General features: G+C 40.8%; 1 protein-coding gene and 1 long non-coding RNA gene across 2 annotated transcripts in view; one reads left to right on the top strand and one right to left on the bottom strand.

The window, feature by feature from the left end:
• LOC308308112 (polycystin-1-like protein 2) overlaps positions 1–15,243 on the bottom strand; it is a gene marked incomplete at both ends in the record, with an annotated part of 69,821 nt that extends 54,578 nt beyond the window's left edge. The window contains 6 exons of the mRNA XM_080753480.1: positions 1,176–1,405; positions 2,970–3,120; positions 10,377–10,487; positions 12,338–12,526; positions 13,167–13,325; positions 14,922–15,243. Coding sequence (XP_080609606.1) covers positions 1,176–1,405; positions 2,970–3,120; positions 10,377–10,487; positions 12,338–12,526; positions 13,167–13,325; positions 14,922–15,243 — 1,162 coding nt within the window. The remainder of the gene's footprint in view (positions 1–1,175; positions 1,406–2,969; positions 3,121–10,376; positions 10,488–12,337; positions 12,527–13,166; positions 13,326–14,921) is intronic.
• The window catches only part of LOC308308325, an 839,845-nt gene that overhangs the window by 202,044 nt on the left and 610,459 nt on the right, over positions 1–27,342 (top strand). The window lies entirely within an intron of this gene.

The following is a 27,342-nucleotide window of genomic DNA, read 5'->3' as shown; positions in this document are numbered from 1 at the left end:
TCCTCCCTTCATATTCTGTACACTCTCCATTGTTGCGAAAGCTGTCGACTTATTTATTTTGTTGGCAGCATTATATATTGTCTTATATCTTGTATACTGTATTGTTCACACATATGGTAGGCTATACGGTGTAGTGTGTACGGTGCTGCTCGCTAGCGAGCCTGGATCTTTAGTCGAGTGGTAACATACACGCCATCGGATACATACGGTAGGTCCCGGGTTCGAGGCTATATTGGTGGCAGCGGTGGGATAGGTACTGCCGGAGTGCTCCGTCAGTTCCTCGGACGTTGTAGACCTAAGGCCTGGTAGTCAACAGCATGTCACTTGCCTGATTGTGGAGGTCCTTCCAGTCAGTCGAGCCTAGCTTCTGACTAGCGCGTGGTCAGAGGTGGGGGGGGGGGGGGGGGGAGCTTTAGGCTATCCACGGGTTTCCAACGCCCCATAGTGCATTGCGCAGACGTTGTACCGAGCTTCCGGCGCCGCAGCCGAGTGTGATTTACAAGCTCACAACGGGCTGCATCTGCGACGCGACGTGAGCTTGTATGTCAGCTGTTAAACCGGAAGTGTGGTCCAAATAATCTCCAGTAAACTCCCGCGGAAACAGGTGGATACAGTGTGTGCGTTGCTGCTCGCCAGCATGCCTGGCTCTTTAGTTGTGTGGTAACGTACGCGCCATCGGATACATGGGTCCCGAATTCGCCTCCCAGCCGAGGCTAGAATATGTATCACACCAACATGCATTCTTGAGACATTTGTAATATGTTTTTTCTTTTTTGAGCGGTGGTCACAACGCTCCTATACGTGGCCGTGTGTGTGGGTCTGTCTGTTTGTCTGTCTGTTTGTCTGTTTGTCTCCGTAGCCTGCACTCCTGCAGTAACCTTTTCTGACCACACATGTTAAGGGAGGGGCGCTGTTGCACACACACACACACACACACACACACACACACACACACACACACACACACACACACACACACACACACACACACACACACACACACACACACACACACACACACACACACACAACCGCTCAGTTCACACGAGTGTGATTTTTTCTTTTAAAGGCATGTTGCCACTGAGATCACATCCAGAACAAACACATTAACTGACAAAATGATACATACTGCAAGCTCTTTTAACATGAATAGACTAGAACTAGTTTCTTCTCACCTGCTTCAAATTCCACTTGTATTTGAAACGGGGCACCGTACAAGGCTTTACAGTCATCTGCATCTAACGACACATTCAGACTGTGACAATTTATGACATAAACCCCTGCGATGGGCTCCTGAATGGTGATGATTTCTTGAGCTGTGGCATGGACATCGTTACCGGTACATTCCACCTCCACCTCAAAGTCACTCGGAAAGGTATATTTGTGGGAAAGGTGCTGCTCCAACCTGAGAAACAACAAGGCGATCACAGCAAAAGTCTGAGCATTATTTTAATGGGTCCAGAGTTAAATTAAGTCCGGATTTTACTGAAAGGTGAATTGAGTGGCCGCAAGTCTCTCTATGTTCTTTTACCCCTCCACAAATATGACACAAGTGTGTCTTCAGTGGTATTTGAGGAACTCATAAATGTTTTCAAACATGTATTATTAACATTCATAAGAGGGTTTCAATTAATGATTAGATATAAATAAAGAGGGGTGTCATTCACTTTGCTACATCAAAACACAAATTCCTGCTGAATGCAATTAAAACAGCTAAATGGAAGTAATCAGCTCATCATCAGTAATTGTAAAACCTTCATGGTTTTAAAACCACCAGTTTTTTTGTCTGTCTGTCTGTTTCTTATTCTTATAATAATTTTGCTGTATTAAAAAAAGAAACTCTACCTTACTCCTTAAAAACCTCTGTGATATGTTAATTGACATAACAAAATGTATTATGTAAGTGTACTGTAATTATTTTGTGGTGCAGTAATTGCATCAAAGGGTAGAGTAAGTAGAATTCTTTTTTTTTGTTTTTTTTGTATGGTTATTTTATATTCACATTGGACATTCATTATGCTAAACAGAAGAATGACCAGCACAGGCAGAGTATGTTTGCTGCCTGCGCCTAATTAAATAAAAGGTGCTGGCCATTAGGCCTGTGAATGAACTCTCTGAACTCTTGAGTCGTGCTCACGCATCTTCTTAAATTATGCTTTCATTATGCTTCAGTGAAATATCACTGATAACAGCACGAGTATGTCAAGTTTTTGGAGTGGTCATCATAAAAAATATTTCATTCAGATTCTTAATTGAAATGAATATATTATGAAACCAATAAAACAACCAGTTCTTCATTTAAGCAGTCACACCTGGATCCATACTAACTGGACTATGAGCTGGGACTGCACGCCTGAAAGAGTTGCAATTAGTGCATTCTGAGTAGATTGATTTCAAACAGGGGATTTCAACATTTCAGTAAGTACATTTTTATGTCAATATGTTTGAAATAAAACATACTAAAACATACAACAGACTGGCCAAGAAGTATTGCTTAATTAATCAATTCAATAGTTGTGCTTGTCAATTTTTGAAAAATGTGGTTTAACACTTTCAGATAAGCAGTTTATTTATGCAAAGTTCATCAATGTGTTATCATAAGAGTAAAATACAAAGTTAAATGTACTCTCTTTTGAGAAATAGTGCTTTATTTAATTAGACACAGGCAGTGTACATGCCTCCACCTAATTAAATGAAAGGTACCAAAAATCTATTTTTGTGAGTGCTGGTTATTATTCTGTTTTTGAGTGAATGAGTCATGCTCACATCTTCTATTCATGAACAACATCTTTTGAATGCATTATGGAAGGTGGACAAGTGGGTCCTAACTTCAATGAATGTATCATTAAGTCATCATGGATGTGTAAAGAATGTGTAATGAAGCTATGAAGACTTCATGTAAAACATTACCAATAGTTCTTGTGTTATTTTCAGTCAACCTTGGTCACTGATGAACACATTTTGCTCACCTAGCTGGAGTGTATACAAGTTCAACGATGTAGCCATCTCCAGTACTCAGCTTGCAGGTAACATTACCCTGCAAAGGTTTGTAGAGCCACTTTATGCTGATGGTGATATCATCAAAGACAGCAGCCAGCTTGATCAATGATAATCTGAGTCCTGTGGGCAAGAGAGAGAGAGAGATCTATGTGTCGGGTAATTGTTAGTTAAAATTCCAGTTCACACCTTCAAACTTTGTCAGAAATATAAATGTCTGTATTTGGTCTCATTAAAAAGTACAAGATATATTAATTATGCCGTAATATTAATAAGGGTAATAATCATATTCGTGTACACTGTAGGGAGCTACAATGGAAAAAACTATGGCTCGTGGACCAACCGGTGACTTTGTACACGACTTCGTACATTTCCCATAGATTCTATGGGACTTGACCACTTGCTCCTGCCCTTCGTGTACACGGTCTGTGCCGTCTATAGTTTCTTACTGGGGGGCAGCAGAGAGCCATATGTACACAGGCCCTAGGTGGTGTCCACGACCAGTAGTTTTACATGAACCCTCAGAGGGACACTGTGGGCTTATCAAGTGGTCCGTGGTGGTTCTCAAAGTGAGGTCGGGGGACCCTCAGAGGGACACTGTGGGCTTATCCATACCTTGGCTACAGGGGGGAAATAATTAAATGTACTTTTCATCGTGCCTGTTGCTAAGGTATGGCAACATGATTGGTGTCTTGCAAGACACCAGTCATGTTGCCATACCTTAGCCTTTCCTGAACTGACGCAGCTGTGAACATGTGTACACAGCCAGCATATTACTCAATGCCAAACTTTGCACACACACTCCTTGCCTGCCAATCCACAACCTCCACCCCTCCAGGGACCCCCAGGGCTTATCTCCCGATTAGGACTCTTTCCAGCATAGTGACATGCAGAACAAACTGTCCATATAGTATGGTTTACATAAAAGTCAGTTGTCTTTCACACACACACACACACACACACACACACACACACACACACACACACATATATATATATACATATATATATATATATATATATATATACATATACATATATATATATATATATATATATATATTTCATTTATTTATTTCATAAATATTTTTCATCACAATTGGGTTTGTGGGGAGCCATCCCTGCTTCAAGCTGTCACAGCATGGCACCAACACTTCACACTAGTTAAAAAACCCAATACAGCAGATCTACAAGCACCTCACAGATCTACAAGCACCTCGCACATGCCAGGGACAGAGTAGGTTGGCCTGTATAAGCCTTGCTGTCAACACACTATACTACACCACTCAGGCCACCAAGCCAGGTGTGGTCAATTAGTGCCTTCTTTTGATCAGTGGCTTCTGCTTGATGAGTGGCACCAGTCTGTCTTTGTTCCCTGGTCAGTCAAGTTCACTGGGAGAGAATGTTTCAGATCAGTGCAAGTGTATTTGTTTTCCATTTGGACTTACTGTGTTTTGTTGGTACAGTATGCGTGCGACTAACTAATATTTCTGATAATTCCAATTTGTTTGTTGTTTAATTAGCCGGATTGTGAATGCCCTGCATTTTTCTTTCATCTTTAGAACCACACGTGTGTAACAAAACAGAGTGGTGATCATTTGGTGTGGGTGAAGAGAAGAAAAACATTTCATTAAAGGAGTAGTTCACCCCCAAAGTGACTTTTTTTCTATTGAACTCAAGTCTCCATGGCGTGAGTAATACATTGAAAAAATAAGTCATTTTGGGGGTGAACTACTCCTTGAATGTCAGTTTTGTGGTGTTTTGACTGGACACCCTGAGGATATTGCCAGATAGACAGACAGACAGACAGACAGACAGACAGACAGACAGACAGACAGAGAATTGTAGGCCTTGCATTTATTTGACTTGGTTCCAACAGATGGTGAAAATAGCTAATCTTCAAGCTCACAATGCCTCACTGTTTGGACAAAGAGTTGAGGCGTTACATTTTGTAAAACACGGCCTTGTGAAAATAGCAGATCTACATGCTCACAACACCTCACAACGCAGGGCGGCGTGAGCATGTAGATCTGATATTTTCACAATTTCTGCCCCTAATATTTAATTTATCATTTTAAAAGTATTAAAAAGTCCTTAAATTGTCTCTTTAGAAATGTGCAGATAGCCTCTGTATACTGTTGAGTGGAAAAACAATGTTTCACATTAAGCTAAACATTTGGGACCACCCAAGATCATTTGGAGACCCCTCTAGGGGTCCCATAGTTGAACCACTGACTTATAAGGGGAGTATGGAGACCCCTCTAGGGGTCCCATAGTTGAACCACTGACTTATAAGGGGAGTATATGAGGCTGGATCCGTCTGGAACACTGCACTAGGCTCTCGCCAGCTCTGTAGCTCTCCACACTTGAACAGTTGTGTCCTTAAATTCAATTATAATAATTAACCCCTGTATATACGGGCAATAGTTTCACATGACTTTGTGTACACAGCCAATAGTTTTACATGAACATGTTCAGGCTTTAGTACTGTACTGTCTCGTGTAGCCCAACAGAGCCCATCACAGCACAACACGGCCCACCAGAGCCCAATACAGCCTACCAGAGCCCAATAGACTCCAGCAAACCTAAGTCCAGCCCAGTCCTGCCCAATAGGAGTATAGACCAGGGAAGGGGGGTAGTTAGATGACTGCACCAGACTCCACCAGGCTGCTCCATGCTCCAGCCAGCTCTGTAGATCCTGTGTACACGGCACTCCTAACTCGAAAGGTCAAGGAAAAGGGTCGTTTTAGGCGTCAAAACAGGCCCTTTGTCCTTAAAATGAATAAAAAAATCAAAAAAATATTTTTTGTTTCAGGCAGGACACACGTTTCATATTTGAAGCATGCCCGATCTGGTCCATGGCCGGTTCTCAAAGTGAGGTCGGGGGGCCCACAATGTCCCTCTGAGGGGACACGGCACAGATTGTGTACACGAAGGGCAGGAGCAAGTGTTCAAGTCCCATAGAATCTATGGGAAATGTACACAGGCGTTTACAAAGTCTCTGAGTGTCCCACCAGGCTGGAGCAGCCTGGTGTTGTCTGGTGCAGTCCTGTCTACCCTAGTCTGGCCTATTCAAGCCAGATCTGGACAGTAATGGCCTGGTGGAGTCATCTAACTACCCCCTTTCCCCGGTCTATACTCCTACTCGGCTGGGCTGGACTTAGGTTTGCTGGACTCTGTTGGGCTCTGGGGGGCTGTATTGGGCTCTGGTGGGCTGTGCTGTTCTGTGCTGGGCTCTGTTGGGCTATACGAGGCAGTACAGTACTAAAGCCTAGACATGTTCATGTAAAACTATTGGCTGTGTACACAAAGTCATGTAAAACTATTGCCCGTATATACAGGGGTTAATTATTATAATTGAATTTAAGGACACAACTGTTCAAGTGTGGAGAGCTACAGAGCTGGCGAGAGCCTAGTGCAGTGTTCCAGACGGATCCAGCCTCATATACTCCCCTTATAAGTCAGTGGTTCAACTATGGGACCCCTAGAGGGGTCTCCATACTCCCCTTATAAGTCAGTGGTTCAACTATGGGACCCCTAGAGGGGTCTCCAAATGATCTTGGGTGGTCCCAAATGTTTAGCTTAATGTGAAACATTGTGTTTCCACTCAACAGTATACAGAGGCTATCTGCACATTTCTAAAGAGACAATTTAAGGACTTTTTAATACTTTTAAAATGATAAATTAAATATTAGGGGCAGAAATTGTGAAAATATCAGATCTACATGCTCACGCCGCCCTGCGTTGTGAGGTGTTGTGAGCATGTAGATCTGCTATTTTCACAAGGCCGTGTTTTACAAAATGTAACGCCTCAACTCTTTGTCCAAACAGTGAGGCATTGTGAGCTTGAAGATTAGCTATTTTCGCCATCTGTTGGAACCAAGTCAAATAAATGCAAGGCCTACAATTCTCTGTCTGTCTGTCTGTCTGTCTGTCTGTCTGTCTGTCTGTCTGTCTGTCTGTCTGTCAATATCCTCAGGGTGTCCAGTCAAAACACCACAAAACTGACATTCAAGGAGTAGTTCACCCCCAAAATGACTTATTTTTTCAATGTATTACTCACGCCATGGAGACTTGAGTTCAATAGAAAAAAAGTCACTTTGGGGGTGAACTACTCCTTTAATGAAATGTTTTTCTTCTCTTCACCCACACCAAATGATCACCACTCTGTTTTGTTACACACGTGTGGTTCTAAAGATGAAAGAAAAATGCAGGGCATTCACAATCCGGCTAATTAAACAACAAACAAATTGGAATTATCAGAAATATTAGTTAGTCGCACGCATACTGTACCAACAAAACACAGTAAGTCCAAATGGAAAACAAATACACTTGCACTGATCTGAAACATTCTCTCCCAGTGAACTTGACTGACCAGGGAACAAAGACAGACTGGTGCCACTCATCAAGCAGAAGCCACTGATCAAAAGAAGGCACTAATTGACCACACCTGGCTTGGTGGCCTGAGTGGTGTAGTATAGTGTGTTGACAGCAAGGCTTATGCAGGCCAACCTACTCTGTCCCTGGCATGTGCGAGGTGCTTGTAGATCTGTGAGGTGCTTGTAGATCTGCTGTATTGGGTTTTTTAACTAGTTTGAAGTGTTGGTGCCGTGCTGTGACAGCTTGAAGCAGGGATGGCTCCCCACAAACCCAATTGTGATGAAAAATATTTATGAAATAAATAAATGAAATATATATATATATATATATATATATATATATATATATATATATGTGTATATATATATATATGTGTGTGTGTGTGTGTGTGTGTGTGTGTGTGTGTGTGTGTGTGTGTGTGTGTGTGTGTGTGAAAGACAACTGACTTTTATGTAAACCATACTATATGGACAGTTTGTTCTGCATGTCACTATGCTGGAAAGTGTCCTAATCGGGAGATAAGCCCTGGGGGTCCCTGGAGGGGTGGAGGTTGTGGATTGGCAGGCAAGGAGTGTGTGTGCAAAGTTTGGCATTGAGTAATATGCTGGCTGTGTACACATGTTCACAGCGGCGTCAGTTCAGGAAAGGCTAAGGTATGGCAACATGACTGGTGTCTTGCAAGACACCAATCATGTTGCCATACCTTAGCAACAGGCACGATGAAAAGTACATTTAATTATTTCCCCCCTGTAGCCAAGGTATGGCAGCTGCCATAGCTTGCCATACCCAATTGACGCCCCTGCATGTTCACCTCCAGTAGGTTGGGAAAGTAGCCTGCCACCCTGTGGAAATAGGCTTGAACTGCAAGATAGGACCCTAAAACAAATAAAATGGAATAAAAAAGCATCCGTAAGACGGATGGGCGAACAAGTGGTGTCCATACGTAGATGGGGTCCCAGAGGACATGTAGAGCCCACCCCCTTATTTTTCACGCCCCCAGGGAACACACAGCGGGGTTTGGAAATTTGTCGTGTACACCAGCCCTAGGACCTCGGCTTCGTGGACCGATTTAACGATAGGGGTAATAATAATAATAATAATAATAATAAATAAACACATCTCGGTCACGCATGTATCACTATAGCAATATGCAATATTTGACTATAATTATGCCTTATATCAGGGATCAACATTTTGAATATACTTTTTAATGTATCTTTATTATAATTAGAAGCGCAATTGTAACCTAGTTTTGCCATAATGTTGCATTGTAGACTAGAGTAGACTTTAATAGAATCACAGCACAGTATGGTATACCGGTACATGGGAGCCAATAGTGAAGGCATCTTTCCCGCTTCAGGGAAGGATGCGTGACTTGCCCGTTCATTTGCTGTATTAATAAGTATGTTATGGCATTCTATGATTTATGAGCTGACTTGAATAGTTATAGCTGTTTGGACCCATTCCATAAATGTAGAGGGAGTTATATCTTTCAGGATAGATAGAGGGATCTCCCAATATGAATAACGGCCTGTAAATATACAGTAATAGCAATGCTGTGCAAATGTATGTGAAAAAGGCAGAATTTATTTTGTTTTGTTCGCAGCAAGGATGAGGTTATGATGTTACATTTGGCTACACTGCCAAAAGACTATTTATAAATGCATTTGTATGTGGCTTTGTTAAGGCCCATAGGAACAGAATGGCAGAACATGCAATTTGCACTAAGGCATTTTCATATTGTTTAATATGTCTCCCTCTCTTTGAAAGCCGAATGGACACCCCTGCCTGGAATAAAGGCTGAAGTGAAACCAAGAAGGGGTGGAACCAAAGTAAGTGGTGGAAGTATATTGCCTATATCGAAGGGGATTGATTGCCTTTGTATTCCACAAATGCTGATTGGTTGAACCATCCATTAGTGGATGTCCATACTGTCTCCAACCACCGAACTCTTTGTGGGAAAGGTCTGGTATTTCTGTTTTATCTATTATTTTGGTCATGGTCCACAGAATGAGAGGCCTGCTCTGCCGGAAACATTGTGAAAAAGAGTTATGGCCAACACTGTCTCATTGACTCTACTATACAGGAAAATAAAATAAAAAATATTTATATTTAGCCTATATTAAAAAAAAAAGTCTGCTTTAAGTAGCAGTGAGGGGTGAGGGGTCAAACTAGGGTTCTTCATGATTCTGAATCCATTGCAAGCATTTGTTGAAAAACATTCCTGGGCTAAAAACGGCCCCACAAAACTGTGAAGTGATGAGTCATCACTTTTTTTCACTTTTCTTTTTGATGAGTCATATTTATCTTTTCCTGTATAGTGGAGTCAATGGGACAAATGGCCATAACTTTTGTTTGCGATGTTTCCGGCTGAGCTGAACATTCTGTGGACCAACAGAAATAAAAAGTGCGGCATGACATCACATGTTCAACCCTATTCCTTCAGCTTTGTGGCGTGTGGGTCCCCGACTAACTGGGCCTGAAAGTAACACGTACAGTAATCACCCATACAGGGTTCCCAGTTCCCACACATTTTTACCAATTTATTTCCAAAACCTTTCCAAAACTTTTCCAGAATATTTAACCCAATTTCCAGGACTATATAACAATAATTCAGCTCAATAACGAGTCACTTACTCCTATGCGCAGTGCCCTAAGACAGGTAGTGTATGCCAGTGGTTCTCAACCTTTTCAGGCCGTGACCCCCAAAATCATATTTGAACTGGGGACCCCGGTACCGTGGTGAGCACCAAGAGTTGAGTAATTTTGTATAACACGGTTTTATTGTGAAAATAGCAGATCTACATGCTCACAACGCCTCGCAACGCGAGGCGTTGTGATCAATAACTAAAGACAATGCATAGCTATTTTTTCCAGGACCTTCCAGGACCCTTGATCAATTCCAAAACTTTTCCAGTACTGGAAAAATATTTTTCTAATTTCAAAATATTTCCAGGGATTTCATGACCGTGGGAACCCTGCCCATAGATGCTACTGACCATCTTTGCAGTGGTAATCCACAGACAGGTAACTCCCCGGTCCAGGGCAGGGATCATCAACGGAGAGGACAGCTGCTGCAGCCTGACAGGCCTGGCGTCCATCACACTGACCTATAGGATAGATTAGACAAACAAACAAGGCAGTGCCCGAGTGTGTCCATATGTCTCGAGTCTTAACCACATTAACCTAAAACACATCAGAGCTACAAGCATGGATCATGGATTTCTTTTGCTATTTGTCATACAACATACTGTAGGTAGGGCTTAGGTGGTTACGTTGCATTCTGGGCTATAGAGAGTAGCCACACAAAAATAGGGAAAGTCCTCCAATATCAAATGATCTCACTTCATTTGTTGATTAAAGGGATATTTCACACAAAAAAAAAAAAAAAAAAAAAAAAAACGTTTTTATCGTCATTTTATCGTCTAATCAGGCTTTTATGAACACCCTGAACAGTTTTTAATATGCTTGATTCAATATTTAGATATTTGATGTAAATGTTATCAGGCCTTCCCCATCCAGGACCCCTCCCCATACACACCCATTGTAACTTCAAACTCCATTTTAACCATGATAATCAAAATGATTAATCAAAAACAGTTATTTTTTTCTGGTGACTCATGCTACCCTCCTAATACATGAGCTGGCCGTGTTTTTCCGATAACATTTTTCATTTATTTTTAATAATTCTTTGGGAAAATGGAAAAAATGAAATACAATAAATAATTATTAAAGATAAATTTAAAAAGTTATCGAAAAAACATGGCATGCTCATGTACTGTATTAGGGGGGTATTATGAGTCACCAGAAAAAATAATGTATGTTTTTAATGAATCTATCATTAAAATAGAGTTTGAAGTTACAATGGGTGTGTATGGGGAGGAGCCCTGGGGCCTGGAGGGCCTGATAACATTTACATCAAATATTTAAATACTGAATCAAGCAAATTAAAAACTGTCCAGGGTGTTAATAAAAGCCTGATTAGATGATAAAATGTCCAATAAAATGTCCAAAAGTTTTTTTGAAAGTGAAATATCCCTTTAACTGTTATGATAATGACCTGAAACACTCAAATAAACAAAAGCAGGATTGCCTAAATATTTCACCAAACATGTAATAAATCACCGTCATCATCAGTTCGGTGGCTATAAGGCATGAAACACTTACGTAATGCACATTGTGAAGCACTTTAGAGAAAAGCGCTACATGAATGCACTAATTACCATTCAGAAACCGTGCCTTGTAAATGTTTTCCACAGGAGTGATTCGTGCAGTGCACGGCGCGGCTCTCATTCATTCATACATGAAACACACGCTCGCTTGTGTCATCAGTAAAAGCCATACGTCAATATTTACGTCAATGTGGTTTGATATCTTAGACCCCTTTGAGGTTTTAATGTGTTCATTGTATGGCCTTGCTTTCAGATGTGTTTTGATGGGGTATCACCTGCTGCATAGGGCCTATATTTGGTTTCTGCATGTCATAATATCCCCTTTGTGGCATCCAGCTATTACCTCTTTCAAAAGCATTATTGAATTTCATTACAGCTTCTACCCATGCAGAACCTTTTAGTGAAGCTGCTTTTTTTTTCTTCTTTTTTTTATCCATTAAAGTGGTTCTCTATTTCAATGGCCGCATTGAACAGACCTACTGTATTATCAAAACAAGAGCAATGGTTACCGTTTGGAAGGCAAAAAGGTACAATTTATGAATAAAGTGATATATGATTATTATTAATATTATTATTTTTATCCATTAAAGTGGTTCTCTATTTCAATGGCCGCATTAAACAGACCTACTGTATTATCAAAACAAGAGCAATGGTTACCGTTTGGAAGGCAAAAAGGTACAATTTATGAATAAAGTGATATATGAAATTGATTCCATGTACAGTATGTATTTTGTTACATTTAAAAGTCCAACAACAAAAAGCAATAAAGAACATAACTGAATGTTTACCTTTTAAAGAATGCGTAACATCCAGCGAGCTGCACAGATCTTGTGTGGACGTGGGTGAGGGAGGGAGGCCGGACCGACAGTAGTGGACAGTCCTACGACCGTACGAGCCTCCCTCTATCTCTAACACTTGACCATAAGCACACTGCAGAGTGACATCCTGACCTGCACACACAACCCTTCTCCCAGGCTCTACGACAGGGGGGAAGCATAAAGACAGTATGTTTTTTGATGCATTAGGATTTACTTGCACATAATCAAGTATGGTATGATTCAGGCACGCGCACACATAGACCATGAATGCAGTTTTTACTATGGTGAAAGAAATGCAAATGACCTCTTTCAATGCTATACCTGAAGGCAGCATTCAAGAGACTTGTCTTATCCAAACTCTCCTGAACTTGAATGCATCATCTTATGCTGAAAGAATTGCCCTCTCTGTGTAGAAATCCATGCCGTTACGCCACTTATCGAGAATTGACCTAGTTCAGTGTGGCTTCATGCACTGAAAATAGCCGACCTCCAAACTCACAACACGTCGCAGCGCGACGCATTGTGAGCTTGGAGGTCTGCTATTTTCGATATTCCCACCAAAAGGCCCTTTTATAAATTTCAGCCCCTGCCTCTCTAACATTTGCAAATCTTTGAATATAACATTTTCTAAGCAAACATTTTTAACTCAAATCTTTTGGGATAGGGGTCCACTGCAAAATACATAGTTCTGGGTGTCCTTGATTTTAATAGGTTTTTCAGAAAAAATTTAGAAGACATTCTATAGAATTGGGTCCTCAGGTCTAAATGGGTTAAAAAAATTAAAATAAAATAAACTTACTAAACTGGCAGACAAAGTGAAATTCTTGTCTACAGTTGTCTGTGGCCATCCAGTGGAAGGAGGAGTGTCTCAGAATGTGTCCACAAGCTGCTCCCCGCTGTGGGCTGCTCGCCCAGTAGGAGTAGCTGATGTCTGAACCGTCCAGCCACCAAAGAACACCTGCAGAGGGGACAGTGCAACACGGACCAAGGTGTCATCTCTGACGGTCAGAGACTATGAGCTATATTTTCGTCTACCCCCCCTTATCCCTAAACTTATTTTACTATTAAAAATAGTAAAATAATCCATATTGCATCTTTTTATGTTTTTGTTTTCTTCATTAATTAATGCCCTTAATGTCCTGGCAAAAGTCGCAAATAATAGCCGAAGCATGTTGTAGCTATCTTCATTATTTAAAAAAAAAAAAAATGCATTGGAGACAATGGAACACAGGTATCTTGTTCCATTTCCTGAAAAGTAACGTTTTGAACATACATTACAAGGTTTCCGCATCCCTATTCTTAGTGGAACATTAGCCAAAAAATAGCAGATCTACAAGTTCACACCGCCTCACAACGCCTCGTGCTGCGAGGCGCTGTGAGCTTATAGATCGGCTATTTTTTGGCACAGAGGTTTGCTGTAGAGGGAAAAGGAGAGCAGACTAGTAGGTATTGACAGTTCAAGTGGTTAAATATATGAAAATACACATTAATCCAATCGAACCTACACAGATGATAGTGCTGTCAAGTCTAAATATAATAAATAATCCATGTACATTTTTAATCTGCAACACAATTTTATACGATATGTAGTGGGGGTCCCTGCTTCATCTCTCTCAGAGCTAAGGGGTCCTTGGCCTGAAAACGTCAAAGAGATGTTAGAGAAAATCTGAGTGGGCAAAAAAGCACAACTTGTGTGGAGGTGTGAAGACTGAAGTTGAGCTAAGCTGCTGAACTTTAACCCTATGCCTATTCTCTCATTTTTATCTATTGTATTTCAACTTATTCTTATTTTCTGTTCTATTAACTTTTTAATACCTTTGAATTGTATTCAAATGCACTTTTACAGTATGTCAATACATTTTAAAAAATAGGCAATCTACAAGCTTGCATCATTTGCACAATGAGCTTGTAGATAGTCTAGTTTTGGTCAGTGCTTAATCTTTTTTTAAAAGCATTTTGAATTGCATTGTTTAAATGTGTTCTACAAATAAACTTGCCCTTCCTTGTAACCCTATCCATAGTTATCAAAACAAATGTAACAACAATTACTGCTTTAAATCTGTGCATGATGAGATCAATGATATTGATTTAACTAGTGCTTGCTTAGAATTTAGCTCCATGTTGCTCTTTAGAGTCACCAAATTAATTGTAGGATATTTATTGCAATCATGAAGCAGAGTAAATACCATTATAGTCGAATGACTGAACAATCATCAGTGTATTTTGGATTCATGTCAAATAGTTTTCAGATATTAACCACTTGAACTGTCAATACTTATGAGTTGACCTTTCACTATGTACTTAGACCGCTCTTTTTCCCCTCTACATTAAACCTCTTTGCCAAAAATAGCAGAGGCGTGAGCTTGTAGATCTGCTATTTTTGGTTAAAGTTCTCAGAATAAAGACTCTATAGTGTTCAAGTGGTTAATATAAAAAAGGAGAAAAACATTTCTATCACACAAAGATTTGGAAGACCCCCTGTAGTAACTCTCTCTGAGGACCCCTAGGGGTCCTGGACCCCTGCTTTAATGTATCATAAATATCTACCGCTTACCTTTAACAGCATCAACTTCTCTCAGGTGTGGGGAGGCCTCTGATGCTACTCCTATCCACCAGTCCATCTCTGGGTTCAGGTGCTTCTGAAGGAAGTCCTGGGTTTCTTCGCTTGGGATGAAGGCGAGGTGACCCCCGGCCTGCTCGCACCACGCCTGGGCACTGGCAAAGGACCGCCGGAGAGCCACAAACTCATAGCAAGAGCCTCCAAATGCCTCCTGGACCTCTGTGCAGGGAAAAGAGTGATCGGTCTCATCCTCCGCATAAGACAGACAGCTGAGTGTCAACAGGATCAGTAGGGGAAGGCCGGTGCTGTCCACCATTTCCCTGCTGTCCGTTCCCAAGTGCTGAAGGATAAATTCTACTTTGCACAGAGGATGGATTGCAACACAGTAGATTGTCTGTTCTTAAAAATGACAAAATAATTGTGCAGTTGTTGTTTCTTTTCCCAGTGTTGTCATCTTTGGGCTGACGGCTTTAATCCAGAGAAATGGTGCTTTTAAAGGGGACTGAATGAGTGTCTGTGGCACACATTGTTGTGGATTTAACAATAGATGGGCTGCCTAATAGTCTGGTTCACCCAAGGATCTACAGATGCACATTATCTCTGTACACAAAGCTAGATGTCATGAATGGATGACAATAGCCTGCCTTCTATTATCAAGGTCCAAATAGAGGTAGATTGTGGTTACCTGGCTGTGAACCACTTATGAATAGGTTTATGATTTGAAAGAAACATACATTTAACAACATAAACCCCCCGTTTTTTTTATTTAATTGGTTTAAAAAATTAAATCAAGGGTTTTGAACTGATTGTGAACCAGGGACCACCACCCGGACTAAGAGTCAACCTGGGGACCACTGTTGTGTTGGGAGGGGATATATAATTCATCCCACTATATATATATATATAGGCCTATATTTTTACACTTGCTAAACATCCCATGTCTATGCATCCCACTGTTACTCAACCAATGGTTTTGTTTTGTTTTGTTTGTTTTGTTTATTTTCACTTACAAAAACATTTTTTAAATTGGTTACAACATTTCAAGGAAATGTGACGGAGAAGCCGAAAAACCCTCAAGGGGCTTGAGAAATGGCATTCTCCAGGAATAAGTAATACATTCAAAAGATAAAAATTACATCATGGTAGAATAAATGTATCCTTTACAGATAAAACCTTAACATTTATACAGATGAAAAATAGAGATGGAAAAAACAGAGATAGAAAATTAAACACATTTGTAATCGCAACATTAAAGAGTCAAAGACACACAAAATCAAACTCTAAAGAAAATAATGAATAGACCCAGCTTCATTAAGCAGACCATAAGGAAAATATTTGGTTAAGAGAAGCGATTTCAAAGCCATCTTGATGATATGACAAGTCCCATAAATATAATGGCAGAGAATTGTATATTTTTGACCCTCTGAAACCTATATTAAATTGAATTTGAGATGTACGGGTTAGGTGGTGGTCTGAGGTCATTGGAGCTATACGTGTTGGGTAATTATGGACCTGAGAATTACGTCCAAAAAAATTTGGAAAAAATAAGGGAAGGGTTTTCCCCAATGAGCCATGAACAAATAGAGCAATCTGAAGATGGTTGACTTGAAAAACACTGAGGACACCTAATCGAATAAACAAAGGCTGAGATGAATGTCTTGGATGCACACAACTTATTGTTCTAAGAGCTCGTTTCTGGAGACGGTATATAGGTTCAAGTTTGGTCTGATGAGTACTAGCCCAAACTATATTACAATAATTAATATACGGATAAATCATAGAATAATATAACATAGTGGCTACCTCAGAGTTGATCAGATGACGGGTCTTACGTAGTATACCAATACTTTTACCCATTTTAGTGGATATAGCCATAATATGAGATTTCCAGGATAATGATTCATCAATCATAACGCCAAGAAATCGTGTAGAACACACATTGGTTATAGGGATGTTATCAATATATATTTTCGATGTTTTGTTAAAATGGTCAGATAGCAGAGGGACAAATACAGAGACTTTAAAGATTTAGAAAGGGGAGACAATGACACACACATAAGCATGCATGTACAGTTGTACACGCACGCACCCCCCCCCCCCCCCCCACACACACACACACACACACACACACACACACACACACACACACACACACACACACACACACACACACACACACACACACACACACACACACACACACACACACACACACACACACACACACACTATATATATATATTTCAATAGGTAGAGTCTGTATGGTTCCTTATTGAAGTGTGTATTTACCTACTGTAAATAGGTGACAGGTAGCCTGTGTGTTTTATACATTGCTCCTCCCAAATGTTGTGGTTTCTCCAGCTTTGATTGTTTGAATGAGAGAAGAGAGAGAGAGAGTGAAAGAGAGAAAAGCCACCCAGTGGGAGTGAGTGGTGCCATAGGGCATAGGCTGCTCAACGGTGCCACTTGAAGTTAGGTCACCCAGTGGTAATGCAGCTGTTGAGGCCATACTCACACATACATATGGACAGACATAAGGACGGACAGACAGACAAACACACTCTGTCAAATGTTGGAGCTGTAGGCAAGCACTGCTCAAAAAGAAAGAGAGAGAGAGAGAGAGAGAGAGAGAGAGAGAGAGAGAGAGAGAGAGAGAGTTCTATAATGGCAATATTGTAACTGTTTACAAAAAAATTTAAATTAATTAAAATGAGAGACAGAGAGAGAGAGAGAGTGATTCGTTTCGCGAAGTTTAATCAAAGTTTTCTTTCGTCTAAAATATCATGTGCGCAAATGTTTTGTTTTACTATTCATGCGTCATTGCGTCATCGCGAGGAGACGGCGGCGCACAACAACAACAGCAGCCTCTCAGACACTACATGCTGTGTGTGAACAATCAAACGATGAGACGGGGTAGATCGTGTGATTCTGTAAACTCACGTCGCAATTCACATTGATTGAGTGGTGACTGGTGATATAAACAAGTAGGCAGGTTTAGTTACCAGACTTGACAGAAAAGGTTGTAAGAACAACGACGGAGCACGCGCGCTGCTGCAATTGCAGTCAAAAGTAGTAAGTGACAATCCCTAGCGTCTGCTCTGCAGCAGCCCAGCACTAGTTTCGTTTTCGGTTTTAGTCCTCCTCGCACTCCGCCCGTATGAATGAAAAAGAAACTGCCACAAGGAATGTATAAACATACTTGTCATGTGGATTATGGAGAAGGTTTAACGCTGCTGCTAGGCTACGAGGGTACTGCTCCAGTAAGGAATTGTCTCCGGCGCGAACATGTGGTACGCGGCCCAGAACAGAGCGGCATGGAGCGCATCCTCTTATTAGAAAATAGCCTCTTTTTTGTCTTTTTACAGCGGTATGGCGGTTACCGTATCCAACCCTAAGTGATACAGCACTTTACTTTGGTACTTTACTTAGAGTTGAATTAAAACTCAAAAGTATTCAACCAGTGTGTGGACATTCTATTCAAAGTTTTCAATTGTTTATTGTTTGTTGTTTTCAGACACTATTTTGTAAGTGCAGTGTACATGAACCATTTAATGATTTAGAAATTGGTAACTCAGGAAAACAGAATATATTAAAAAATCACACCCGTGTGAACTGAGCGGTGGTTCTCCCCCCCCCCCCCCCCCCGTGTGTGTGTGTGTGTGTGTGTGTGTGTGTGTGTGTGTGTGTGTGTGTGTGTGTGTGTGTGGCCTGGACAACAGCGCCCCTCCCTTAACATGTGTGGTCAGAAAAGGTACTACACAGGCTTGAGGCTACATACAGACCCACCCACATACAAACAAACAAACTAACAAACAAACATACCTACACACACGGCCACGCTATGGAGACGGTGTGACCACTGCTCAAAAAGAAGCATATCGATCATTGCCATAGGGGGAAAAAAAAAAATACCTACCATCCTTCCCATGAGGAAATAAAATACAATTCCTTGCTACCCATCATGCCCACAAAAAAATAAAAAATAAAAATAAAATAAAATAAATTCCCTACCTACTCAGCCCTAAAATGACAGCCAACCGGAAACCAAAGTTTTTTTTTGTTAGGCCTTGTTTTTTATGGATATTTTTCAAGTTACTTGACAAAAACTAGACTCTCTGGGTTCCTTTTGGAAGGTCTAAATTGAACTTTACAAGTATGTAACTCTGACGGTATACAAATGAAACCAAATGGACCCTTACTGGTCCATTTGGTTTCATTTGTATGGCAACATGACTGGTGTCGCGCGTGCAAGACACCAGTCATGTTGCCATACCTTAGCAAATGACATGATGCATTTATTTTAACAAGTACATTTTATTGTTTTCCCCTGTAGCCAAGGTATGGCAGCCAGCCATACCTTGCCATACCCAATTGACGCCTCTGGACCCCCAAATTGATATGTATATGGCCACGGACCCCCCTATCTTAAAATATTTAGTTCCAGGGACCACCTAGAAGCAAAATTTGAGTTACGTGAGACGTTCGCTTTGAAAACACATATATTCAAAGATTTGCACACATTTTCACGACTTTTTCAAAAATAGCAGATCTCGCGCTGTGAGCTTGTATATCTGCTATTTTTCACTGGTTAAAGCATTCAATAATTCAAACCATTTAGGCCTAGAATTAATGAATGCTTTAACCAGTGAAAAATAGCAGATATACAAGCTCACAGCGCAGCACCGAGGAGATCTGCTATTTTTGAAAAGGTTTTGAAGATTTGAGCAAATCTTTGAATATATGTATTTTCAAAGCGAACGTTTGTAACTCAAATTTTGCCCCTGGGTGGTCCCTGGAACTAGATATTTTGAGATGGGGGTCCTTAGCCAAATAAATATCAGTTTGTCGGTCCTTCACATGAAAAGGTTTGAGAACCACTGACACTAGTAGTCTCTCAAGAACAGACTAACTGAGCTCCAGTTAAGTGAAAAGGACCTTTTCTTTGATGATGGCTGGCCAGATTGCTGACATAGAAACATAGGTTTTTCAAAAACCCTTAGAGGGATTCAAAAGACACTTATATAAACAGGTCAAAATTCAAATGTTCATGATTTTTCATGATTTGTGTTCGTGATTTGTGTTTAGCAGATCTACAAGCTCGCAGCGCAGACTCGGTGCCGCGCTGTGAGGTTGTAGATCTGCTATTTTTCAATAGTTAAAGCATAAAATAATAATACACTATAATGTGTACAGACACGTTCTGAATGGGTTAATGTAATCACATGTCATGCACCCTGGCCACAACATGCGCTGTGGGCTGCACACCTGCACACCTGAGTGGTGGAAGTGCTGTGGTTAAGGGAAGTTACGCCACGCAGTGCAGGTCTGTTTACATCCGCCAGCGAAACAAACCTAAATAAAACCTTTATAGTTGTCCTTTGTCAGAATCCATGTTTTTGTTACCTAACCGAAGGGTAGGGAGAAGTAGAACAGTTATTTTCCACCAGCGCGGAACACACCACACTGTGAAAAAAAACAACAACAAAAAACAATACCATCCGGGGAAATTCTCCGGGCGGAAATAGCACCGTTGTATTCTGTATCAGCCTCATGCCGTAAGCAGGCTTTTCTCTTGGCAGGTGAGTAAGCCTGCCTGGCTACCCGAGGCTACAAGTCATGATGTGGTTGACCTGCACAGCCTTTGTGATCGACTGGTAGATCATGATCTACCTTTTGGGCACCCCTCCTTTAGTTAAAGGAAAATTCCAGGATAAAACATAATCTGCCTTCCTTTTACAGACATCCCAAGTCTCCCGGATGTTGCGGGAGTCTCCCAGAAATCAGCGTCTCCTCCCGGACACCCACGAGTGGCACAAATCCTCACGGAAATCCCGGCCGCTCCCACAAATGCTTGCCATATCCGGCTGGATCCGGTCGAAAAAGCCGGATCTTCGACCCGCGATGTGTTCTAATGATTCTAATCCAGTTCTAATTCGTCGTCGAGCTGTCAATCTGGCAAATGCATGATTGTAATTCGCTGTGGGAGATGTGGGCGTCTAAAAGTGACCAATCACTGGTCTGAGATGGAGACAGGTTTTTGACAGGTCTTGCTTAATATGAATAAAATAACAGTATATTACAGCTGTTGGTTCTTTTTCGCTGGACATACAACTGGACAAGCTGCGTCAGCCTGTGCGACGCACGGCAGCCTGTGTCTCACTGTGAGAGGGACATAACCTTCTCCCAAATAGGTAAGAAAGACTTCATTCTTTTCTGGGGAGAGCTATGCGGATCACACCCATATTTTTTTCACATGTCCCAAAATACAAACTTTCTGGTCAAGAGTGACACAAATAATACAAGAAATATTTGGGAGAGTTTTAAATTTACAAAACCACAATATACTTCTGGGAACACGTCCCCAAGGTCTGCAGAGCAGAGATTTATATCTCTTCTGGATTTTGAGAATTACAGCACTCAAATAAATATCAAGGGGTTGGAAAAGTTTGGAACCTCCCAGGGTGGACAAATGGTTGGACAAAGTGGAGGACATGTACTCTATGGAGAGGGTGACATATAGAATTAATGGTAAGGAAAACGTTTTTGAAAAGAGGTGGGTCGCGTATCTTTTAAGTAAAGCCCTTTGCACACAGGACAGTTGCGTTTTTTTCGTTTGCGGCATGAATAAAACGCATTGGATTTGGTGTGCAAGGCTGTGCGGAATCGGCGCTGCGGATCCAAAAAGGAGTCATAAAAGGAGTGATGAGTTTTTTACCGCATGCGACAAGACGCACGAATCGAACTGGTTTCGATCGAGAAAAAAACGCACGGCGGCAGCCACTCGTCGCACGGCTAATTCGGAGCCGGTGTGCATGAGGTCATAGAGAATCATTGTTTTCTTTTCAAAAAATTATATTGTCTGTTTTATCCGTGCGGTTAAACGCGCCTGTGTGCAAAGGGCTTTAGGATGGCATGCCCACATAACCCTTTTTTTTTTTTGTTCCGGTCCATTTTGTTTTGTGTTTTTGTTCAGACCAAGGGTGTTTTAGAGTCAAACGAAAAAGCCTCTTTATTTTCGTTTTTGTTTTATTTTATGTATTCCTGTTGTGTTGTTAAGTAGGTGGTGTTTTTTTTTTGCACGTGTTATGTAAAAAAAAAAAAAAAAAAAAAGAGAAAAGAAAAAAAAATTGCATCTATGTACATAAAATGTGAGATATGAATTGTAAAGTTGTAATCATACAATAAAAAGTATTAAAAAAAAGAAAGACTTCATTCTATAAATTAACCCGATTTTATTAAGCCTAAATGGTTCCGCCGCCGTGCAGAACCGTTTTTAACAGTTTTTAACCATTTTAACCGCAGAAAAATTAGTGAAAACGGGGAAAAAAACGCAATTCTTTTGTAGCGCTGTCTGCTTTTACTCATGGTAAAGGGCAGATTGGGGGGGGGGGGGGGGGGGTTGTTTTATACTGGAATTTTCCTTTAAATTGAACTCCTAAATCTTAGTCTGGCTCCAGGCCCTATGGATACATATGTGACACCAGATGGATACATATGGGACTGACCCTCACTGGTCAGTGCACCAAATGGATACATATGTGACTGGCTCTTGATGGTCTAATATTTTTAGTTTTGTGTCGTATTCCTAAGACAATAATTTGGTTACATAAATGTACCTCCATTGATTCCGGATGGGGACCCGAATGCATTTGGGTCCCCCATCCGGGTAAATTTACTATAATCGATTTGTTGTCTTAGCAATGTGACAAAAAAAAAAAAAAAAAAAAAAAAAAAAAAAAAATATATATATATATATATATATATATATATATATATATTTATATATATATATATTATTGAACACAAGTCTCCATGGCTTGAGTAATCAATAGAAAACAAGTGATTTTGGGGGTGAACTACTCCAAGGCCAGTGGTGGAAAAAGTACTTGCATTCTTTGCTTGAGCAAAAGTATCAATACTGCAATATAGGAATACTCTGTTACAAGTAAAAGGCTGGAATGTACTTGAGTAAAAGTACAAACGTTTTGGTATTAAAATGTACTTAAAGTACCAAAAGTAAAAGTACTCATTGTGCAGAATGTCCCATTTCAAGTTTTCAAATGTACAAACATCTTTTGAAAATAGCTGAACTAATCTACAAGCTCACAATGCGTCCCATCGCAACGCATTGTGAGCTTGTAGATCGTCTATTTTCAACGCTTTGTGAGCTTGTAGATCGTCTATTTTCAACACATTGTGAGCTTGTAGATCGTCTATTTTCAACGCATTGTGAGCTTGTAGATCGTCTATTTTCAACGCATTGTGAGCTTGTAGATCGTCTATTTTCAACGCATTGTGAGCTTGTAGATCGTCTATTTTCAACGCATTGTGAGCTTGTAGATCGTCGTATTTCAAATGGCTGAGATTTATACAGGGCTGAAGTGGTTCATGTATGTTGTGTAATAATAATCCAAATCTACAAAGTAATGAGTAATTAAATATTTCAAATAAATGTAGTACAATAGTACAAAAGTACTGTATTATATGTATATATATGTATATATATATATATATATATATATATATATATATATATATTATAAATGTAGTACAATAGTACAAAAGTACTGTATTATATGTATATATATATATATATATATATTATAAATGTAGTACAATAGTACAAAAGTACCATAATATTTGGATGCAAGATGTAATGGAGCTACAGTGCATACTAGTGGAGAGTATCAATGTCAATGTTAATGTGTTCAAATGTTCAGACGTATTTAATTTATTACACTAGAACTGTGCAGAATAGAAGCAAATGTACTGTATGACAAATGCCTTGCCGAGCCACGAGGCCCATAGGACAGCCTACCGGTATGTCCTGTTTCTGTAGCATGAGGCAGCTACAAGTAGGCTGTACATCCCCTGGACATGATTGCAACCGTCAGGTCGCAGTTACCATGAAAAGCTCCACCGGATGTCAGTCTGTCTGTCTGTCTGTCACGTCACATCACGTCACACTTTTGCCCTAGTCATATCTCTGCCACCGTTGGCCCTATCGATGCCAAACTTTACACACATACTCCTTGGATAGCAAATCACAACCTCCTCATTTCTCACATGGCCCTCTTCTAGCGCCACCATCAGGCCAATTTTTGCAAAAAACATTTTTGAACACTGCTCCTACAGATTTTGGCCTAACATCACACAAAGCGGTACACCGTATCATGTCATCAACATGGATCTGTCCAATTTCCCATATTCCCTCCTGATTGGCTACGGTTGCCTTCTAAAGTTTGTGTATGCGACCTGACTGTGGCTTATCTCCCGATTAGGGAGTCTTACTGGTGTTAGTACTGTATGTCACAGGGACTTTCCCCCAATCCAACCCTTGATGCTGAGTGCACGCAGGGAGGCACTGGGTCCCATTTGGGTCTTTGGTATGAACCGACCGGGGATCGAACCCTGACCTCCCAGTCTCAGGGCATACATTCTGACCATAAGGCCACTGAGCTGTTTTTTTTCTATTATTGTATATTAACACCTTCTAAGCCTGGCCGCACTCCCTCGGACTTCCTACTGGGTCCCATCAGCCAATCGTCTATTCCCGTCTATTGCCGTAATTTATGAAATTAATCATAATTTTTTGAAAAATACAGTCGCAGGTCGTGCTCTGTCTCTTTAAGAGATGTTGTGCAATCCGATCACGTCAGAAACGTGATGACGTCATCGGCTGGCTCTGCCACTGGCTCCACGAGCGGCCATTACGTTCCCCTTCACTGTGTGTGCTGCAGCCTGGTTTAGCCCATCCCCTCGTGTTTTTCGACCAGACGACAGGCGAAATGGAGGCTTCGGAATGAGTGGAATACATGGAATTAGATCGATGTGCGTGCGACGAGGACGTAATGTACTTTCGAACGCTGTTTTTTCTCGCGGATTACCCCATCTCGCTCCATGCAAATGAACGGCAGAAATACAGCCAGCAGCAGCTTCTAAGTAAGTGGCCGCCCAAACACGTAGTGTGTGCACGTCCTGCTGGTTTGCACTGAACGACCCGCGCGCGTTGTTTATCATTTGGTGTGTTTGTTTTTTAAAATATGTTTATAAATAAAACGCTGATTGCACGGCAGTACCGGGGTTCAGGGGGTTCTGCCGCGGCTTAGAAGGTGTTTTAAATGGACGACATTTAAAAATGTATAAATTTTTTGTCTTTATGGCCATTCAAATGTGCTTTATAATTTGTGATTTGTGCAAACTGGGATGGAACCCCAGTCTCTGGGATCGAACCCCAGTCTCCCACTTGACAAATCAACACACAGTGTGCCAATAGAGCTGAACACAATTGGCAGAGCTGTTGTGCGCACACATGCACAGTGACGCACGCACACACACAGTGGAATTACGTAAATACAGTGTAGGAAAATAACAGTGGCTCAGGGTGTAGAGCGGCCTGCTTATTGTGATCACACACACACACACACACACACACACACACACACACACACACACACACACACACACACACACACACACACACACACACACACACACACACACACACACACACACACACACACACACACACACACACACACACACACACACACACACACACACACACACTTTCCCTTACGGGAGTCATTTTGAACCTGAGATGCATTTCCTTAAGCAGATACCTTGTAATATGACTGACTGTCTAAATAATGATATAATATAAAGGTATGTATCCATATTGTTTAATGGGAACACTGATATGTTCTTGGTTGGCAGCAGAGCCTGTGGCAGCATGCAGTCATCATGTCAGAAAGAAAGGTAAAACTCAAGCCCTATTTAAAAAAAACTCGATTCTCAGGCATAAATCAGGCTGCAACGTGGCCCAGAAGTCTAGTCCCATATAGCGCTGATACGAGCTATGTTATGGACCTTTGAAACGTTTCACACTGCTGCAACACACTGTGCAGTGCCCCGTATGTGAAACATAATTTTATTTTCCCTGGACTCCTTGGGTTATGATGCATCTCCCCGTATAGATATATCACAGGAAATGTTAGAAACCAGGGCTGCCCACCCTAGGTTTTTGACTCATTTTAAAATAACCAGCTCAACCCACCCACAAGACATGTACCTGAGGGGTAGAGATGGGATTTATGGCTCTTTGAAGTGAGCCGGATCTCTGGGATCCATTCCTTTCAAAGAGCTGTTCAAAAGACTCATTTTAGTTAATGGTCACTTTGTAGATTTTGATTAGAATTACAAATCAATTCAACCCTATGTATAGCCTATTGCTCACAATGTGTCTCGTTTTGATGCATTGTGAGCTTGTAGATCGGCTATTTTCAAATGACTTTTCTACATTTAGGCATATTCATTGGAAAACTTGTGAAATGGGACATTCTGCATTATGAATAGGCCTATTAAGTACATTTTGATGCCAATACTTTTGTGCTTTTACTCAGGTAATCTACATTTTTAATTCCTGACTTTTACCGGTAACAGAGTAGCCTATTTCTACATTGCAGTGTTGACAGTCCACATGTTTTTCTCTCTATCTGAGAATTGTCTCCCCCTCATCAAAAAAAACAAAACTAAAAAAAACTAAAAAACAAAGGAACGGCTCCCTATACTGCGAACCGGATCCCATCGTTCATTTCAAAGAGCCGTTCAAAGGACTCGATTCGTTCACAAACGTCCCTTCTATACTGAGGGGCTCTGGCACTGGCGTATGAGACAAAAACACTTGGAATGGGAAATAGTGGTGGGAAAAAAACGTATGTGTCCCATTCTGTATGGAAGTGGTGTAGGTTTTTGGGTTCTTTATTAGATAGATAGATAGATAGATACCTTTATTATCCCAAGGGGAAAACTCAGTTGCCCAGTGGTAGCACAGCAGTATACAGTTATTTACAAAGTTACAGAGAAGTAAGCAAAAGGTAGGAATAAACAAGAACAGTACTGTAACAGTAAAGAGAAGGTGCATCAAGAGAGGGGGGACAAATAATATATAAATATAAATATATGTATACATAAAGTGTCTCAGGGCACAACTATCAAAAAAGTACAGTGTCCACAGAGATCCAGAGTCCAAAGAGACCATAGCAGTCAATGCTAGTTAGTGCAACAAGATCTCACTGTCAATGTTAAACAAAGCAAAATACTCAGAAACTACTAACATAACCTAATAGTGCAATGTCAAAAATCAGTGCGAAAAAAACAAAACAGCTCAAAGATGGTAATCCTACTGATTCTTGAACACAAAGCATTGCATTGTGGGGGTTTGCCTGCTATAGAACCGTGAAGGGAGCTGACAGGTGTCAATCAATCATGTCACCTGAGGACTGAGGCCCCTTCTAAAAACGCTTTCTAAATCCTGAGCGAACTTAAAGGTACACTATAGTCCACTTGCCAGAATGTGAACCCTGGCATATCTTATATTACATTTTAGAACTGCAGCCAGCGGTATTTATCACCA

This window comes from Nannobrachium achirus (assembly GCF_963921795.1).
Source record: "Nannobrachium achirus genome assembly, chromosome: 22".
NCBI classification, from domain to species: domain Eukaryota; kingdom Metazoa; phylum Chordata; class Actinopteri; order Myctophiformes; family Myctophidae; genus Nannobrachium; species Nannobrachium achirus.
This window is presented reverse-complemented; position numbering and strand designations above follow the sequence as displayed.